The sequence below is a fragment of the Marmota marmota genome, unplaced genomic scaffold, assembly GCF_001458135.2.
Source record: "Marmota marmota marmota unplaced genomic scaffold, marMar, whole genome shotgun sequence".
NCBI classification, from domain to species: Eukaryota; Metazoa; Chordata; class Mammalia; order Rodentia; family Sciuridae; genus Marmota; species Marmota marmota.
Genome location: NW_026000142.1, coordinates 12,244,929 through 12,250,928, shown reverse-complemented (window position 1 = coordinate 12,250,928; position 6,000 = coordinate 12,244,929). Strand labels below are relative to the sequence as shown.

Sequence of the window (6,000 nt, the reverse complement as noted above, 5' to 3'; positions counted from 1 at the left end):
TGTAAATCAATGGATGTGTAACTGATGTGATTCTGCAATCTGTGTATGGGGTGAAGGTGGGAGTTCATAACCCACTTGAATCAAAGTGTGGAATATGATATGTCAAGAAATTTGTAATGTTTTGAACAACCCACAATAAAAAATTAAAAAATAAATAAATAAAAATAAAATAAAATAAAAAGAGCCTTGGCTGTTTAAAAGTGTCCTTCCAGAATACCGGTACCTTCTGTTTAATGGCAGAGGATGTCGGAGGCCCATCGAGGATTAAAAAAGTCACCCACCATATGAAAGATATTCAGGACTAGTGCTCCCAGACCACTTTTAAGAAAAGCATTTTTGTTTCAGGTAGTCGGGAATCTGCCTTTGTTTACGCCATCTCCTCAGCTGGAGTTGTATTTGCCATCACCAGGGCCTGTAGCCAAGGAGAATTAAAATCCTGTTCCTGTGATCCCAAGAAGAAGGGAACCGCCAAGGACAGCAAGGGCACCTTCGACTGGGGTGGCTGCAGTGATAACATTGACTACGGGATCAAATTTGCCCGAGCATTTGTGGATGCCAAGGAAAAGAAGGGAAAGGATGCCAGAGCCCTGATGAATCTTCACAACAACAGAGCCGGCAGGAAGGTATGGGAATGCAGCCATGCTCATTTTGAGGACCGCATGGTAGCATGAGTCACTTAAAGCTTATCTTAAGCTTTCCTAGAGAGATAAAATGCTGTGTAGTCACAACTTCCCACTACCCACCCCCCACCCCAGGCCAGAGCTGTTTGTCCTAAGGAAAACCACCAACAGGCTGAGAGATTTCCACCCACACCCCACCTTCTTTCCCATAGCTGATCTGAAGGAGTCCACCCATTGCTTTTGGCGTTATGTTGAGTTGAGGGTTTTATGATCCCTCTGGATACTATCATCAGGCAGTAGATATATTCTGTGGGTTAGGATGACAGTGCTTTCATTCCATATAGCAATGACACATCCAGTGTTTGTTTCTATGGGATGTCAAGATCCAGAGCATCTTCTCCTGCACTTATCATGAAAGTAATTCCTCAGGCATGGTTTGGTGGCTTCTTCTGGGCTCAGGGATACTCTCTTTTAAAGCCAAACTCAACTCCAATTCATCAAAGTCCTACTAGGGACCAGAAACCCACTTCGTGGTTTCTGGTAAGAGGACCAGGGGAAGACATGTTCCCTATCCTTTTATCCTGACAAACCTCCTGGACTATGTCCGGTCAGTAGTCACTCTCTAACACCTATTTGTTAGATGAGGAAACTGAGGCCCTCAAGGTGAGCTGATAGGAAAATCAGGACTAGAACTCAGGTTTTGACTTCTAGTCCAGGGATGCTTTGACCTAGAATTAAACCATTTCAATGCCAATATTCAAATCCATTTACAATCTATGTTTCTCTATGTGGTGGCTTGGCTAGAATCACAAAAGAATCTGGATACTGCATTTCAGGCCTTTGTGTAGAAGGCATAAACTGGCTGAACAAACAAATATTTGGTCAAAACCAATATAAAATAATCTGATTGCCAATGGGAAGAGATAACCATAATTTGTCTTTTATCAACACAACATAAAAATGTGCATGATATTAATATATAAAGAAAAATCACCATAAAATTGAAAGGCCCCCAGGGGGAGCTTTAATAGGAAAAAGAATAGAAAAGAATGCAGATCTGTTTGGATGAAAACCTTTTTACTAGGCTCCTGGAGAGAACAAATCTCATTTAAAGGAAGTTGGAACGAAAGTATTCTTGCTTAGCAGATGGAGTAAAATGAGTGTGGCCTGAACTGTTTACAAATAGTAACTTTCTTGAACTTTGAAAATCAACATTCCTTATTTTCATGAATTTATGAACTTATAGTGATTACTGCCAAGAATATAGACTACGGTTGAGCAATCCTACAACTATTGGTAATTGCTGTTTGTGCAATGGTTTAGATAAAAAATAATTTGTATTGACCTTTGTTTTGACACTGATAGTGTATATACAAGTTATAAAGTGTGGTGTCTTTGATAGGAGTGTGCTGCTTAATTATTCAAACAGAGCATATAGTTAGATTTCTCTGTTTGGAAAGATGAAGGCATATGGTCTTGCATTGTATCCAAAAGAATCCTGACTTATCAAAATAAATGTTAATTTGTTGTAATAGGTCATTAGATAATGAGTGTTTCAACTCTTCAAGACAATAGGTCTTAGCTATTATATTCTAGGCCCTGAATAAACAGAACTTTTAATGTAAATCACATGATTGTTCACTGTGTAGAGGTGAACAGCTGTCAGACCTCAGATATTCTCCTGCCTACTCTGCAAAACTTAGGAGGCTACTTTTGATTGGAATAAAAATGCACACGCTGACTTTTTAAAATGTGGCTTTAATTAATGGTGGGTGGGCAGACTTTTTCAAGGAGATGCATGATGTCAGTGAATATGAACTTTAATGAGAGTAAATGTATTGAGATAAACATGCGTCTCTAATTCTCTTCTTGCGGTCATCAGACCCCCAGTTCCTACTCCCCCTTCGTACCAGCAGAAGGTCTGTGGAATCAAAATGAGAACAGGCTGGGCTTGTGTTTGAAGGCAGGCCTCCTGAGCTACGCCTTCAACAGGCCCAGGCGGCAACATCAGTCCTTGTTTTTTTTTTTTTTCCCCTTCACTTTCTTCTTCTTCTTTGTAGTTTTTAGTATTTTCCAAATTGCCCAATATGTACATCTTCTACTTTTCAAACTGGGAGTGGTGATGGTGGAGAGACCAACATATTTAAAAGAAGAGCCGTCTATTCCAAGATTGTTCTATTTGGCCAATGCTAAAAGTCGGAATTCAACATTTGCATTCATACCCGGCCTTAATTCCCCCCAATACTTGAATGGTTTCATTTATTTATGACGGTGGCTGGTTAGAGCACCCTCATGTGTTTCTATGCCGTATCATCATTTAGATCCTCTGTGCTATAATATGGCTTAATTTAATCACATTTTCAGTGGAATTCATAACTTTTTTTTTCTTCATGTTCTCTTGAGACTCATCTTTGATTGAGTCTAGTAATCCACTTCCAAATAGAACCAAAAAGATAAGTCTACCTGGTTTGAAATCACATACTCTTTCAAAAAGGAAATTCCACAGCTCCCCCCAGCTGTTCTAAAGAAGCCATGCTACAAAAACTTCCAAATTGTATCTTAAGGAAGGCTTAACTAAATTACAAGCAAATGGTACCTGGCCAATATCCACCACTTGTTCCCTTTCATGATTTTATAAAGGGCTTTTAAATTAGTCAAATCTTTCCTCTAAGATGAAATATCATAATTTCTTAAATTTCCCTAAGAGAATCTATACAAAAATAATCCATGTACCAAATCAAATACTGCCCATTTAATCACTCTAGAAATTTCCATGATAGTAAAAAAACAACATAAAAACATTTTCTCAAAAAGTTTTCTTACTCTAGTGAAAACAGAAATAACATTTGAGATCAGACCCACTTTAATATTAATCTTGCAACACCAGCTCACTGAATTTCAGTTGTTTTTATATGAACTATAAAAAGGTAATGTGTGGGGCTATGAGAAGATAAGTGTAAGGCAAATGACACAGAAACTGGCCTATAGTAGGTGCTCAGTAAAAACTAATTCTTTTCCCATTATTGAAATGACGGTGGTTTGTAATTCAGGCAAGAAATCCCAGCACAAATCATTGTGAACTGCTACTTGGAATCAGTTTGATTGTTCCATCAGTCAATAGACTCATCTTATGTGCAATCCACACATTTATAAAAACAGGCAGATACTATTTTCTAATTTATAAAGTACCATCAAATGTTTTATGATAGGCTTTGCTCAAAACTCTTATAGGAATAAAAATAGCATTAGTAGTTCTACTTTTCAGATGAGAAATGGCTTTAGAGGGATGAAGTGAGTAACCCAGGGTCATATAATCATGAAATGTTGGACTTAGGGTTCAAACCCAATTGTGTTTGCCTGTGGGCACTCCTCTACATTTCTTTATTGTCTCCCTCCCTGGAGAATCTCTATGAAAAACAAACAGTATTTCTATATTTAATAAAAAGAAGAATAAACAGTAGCTGCTGCCCTTAAAAGGGGATTACTTTTTCCCCTTTATGTTTCTTCACATATTTTATAGAATGAATATCTATTCATGTTTAACAACAGGGGGAAATGTTGTTTAAAAGCTGAAAGAATTAACTGCTAGTCATTGTGAGCATGTGCAAAGCACCTTGGCCTTATTTGGGGGATTCACAGAATGTCAACTAATGGCACAGCAAGTTCTCGAGTGCTGTTCCTCTGTGTTGTTGGACTAAACTTGGCTCAACAGATAATTTTCTAAGGAATCACTTTGGGGAAGTCACTATTTTTGGTTCTAATACAGATGCAAAAAAGAATGAGACAATGAAGCCCCTTACCACAGGAAACCAACTTTTAATCAGGGATACAAGTGCAGGGCAGTCACAAGGCAAACTATGCTACCTGGTATCATGGTAAAATCAGTTAGAGGGACAGTGAGCCAAGGAGACAAAGGATGTGTCACAAGAGAACTGGGTGTTTGAGCTGGAGATGAAGATTTCCCATGACTGAGACAGGGAAATGCTTTTCAGGCTAAGGGACTGTATGACAAAGGATGACAGTGGAGCAGAAAGTGCTTCATAAAGTTAGGAATGATGGGGGCTCAGGGGTGGTGGTCAAGACAGAGTTAAGGGGACTTGAAACATGATTCTCAGCCAACTCTGGAGAATCTGAAATACCATCTAGTGACATTTAGATGTCTCTGAAAAGGCAAGAGAAAGGCACTGCATCGTGAAGACTTAAATGCTCAAGTTCAATTTTTATGCAACTGTTGATTTCTCCGGAGTCCAGTTTGAAAGAGTAATAGAGAACAAAGTTCAAACCTTGTATCATATATTTGATTAATGACTTACAAAGTAGATCTACTAGGAAAATTGTGAAATTTCTATCTCCCTGAATTTCAGTTTTAGCCTTCAATATGATCTGATGTAGTAAGCTTCCTGGTGTTTATTAATAATCAGCATATGACACCTCTATTGATATTCATATTTAAAAATAATGGTTAATATTCTTATTGGTCACTCTACTCATTAGGAATTCTTAGCTACAGAAGTTATCTTAACTGAGACAGTATAGAGGGCAGGGCTCTGGAATCAGAAAACTAGCTCTGGTGTTGTGTAAAACCTTGGGCAAGTTACCCTAGTTAGGGTGCACAGATGCATCAGGTTTTAACAAGTCTAAAAGCTAGATACCAGTATTTTCCACATTTTGCATATGAAGAGACAGGGGTTTATAGAGTGACCACAATTAGCAAATAAATTGACATGATCTAGAATTCTAATTTAACTGGCACCCTGTATTTTTTATGGGAGAAACTCATAGGAGGAGGGGCTGCAGAGTTTCTTCTTGCATGCTCTGCCCAAGAAGTACCCCCAAGGTCAATTCTTGGCAATAGTAGAGCCTCTGAGTGAGGCCCTCTTGTGTGCTGGGACAGAGCAGATAGTTCTAAGTTCCATCCACAAGAAATGCCTCCAAAGTAAACAGAAAATGAATATTGTACAAGATGTAAGTGCAACCTTACAGGCAAGGAAATCTGAGTTCTAATAAAGACTTCAAAGAGTAGATCCCTTGATACCACTTGAAATAACTAATAAAGAAGTAATGGGTCTGACCTCAGAGAACCAGAGTATGATTAAAAAGAAATATACTCTTAAAAGATAAGGAATATCAATAGGAAATAAAATGATAAAACCACACTGGACTATAGAGCCAGGCTGCATTAACTTCCTATTCTTCCTAACCCTCCCTTCAATAATCTTGAACATCTTTATAGGCACAGATTGCATTTAGCAGATATATGTTTTCTGATTGGTCTCTTTAGGTTATAAAATCAATTCTGCCAGCTGGGCACAGTGGTGCATGCCTGTAATCCCAGCTGGTTGAGAGGCTGAGATAGAACTAAGTTCAATGCCAGTCTTAG

General features: G+C 38.3%; 1 protein-coding gene across 1 annotated transcript in view; it reads left to right on the top strand.

Moving 5' to 3' along the window:
- Positions 1-6,000, top strand: part of Wnt2 (Wnt family member 2) — a 43,038-nt gene that overhangs the window by 8,476 nt on the left and 28,562 nt on the right. The window contains exon 3 of the mRNA XM_015488274.2: positions 346-623. Coding sequence (XP_015343760.1) covers positions 346-623 — 278 coding nt within the window. The remainder of the gene's footprint in view (positions 1-345; positions 624-6,000) is intronic.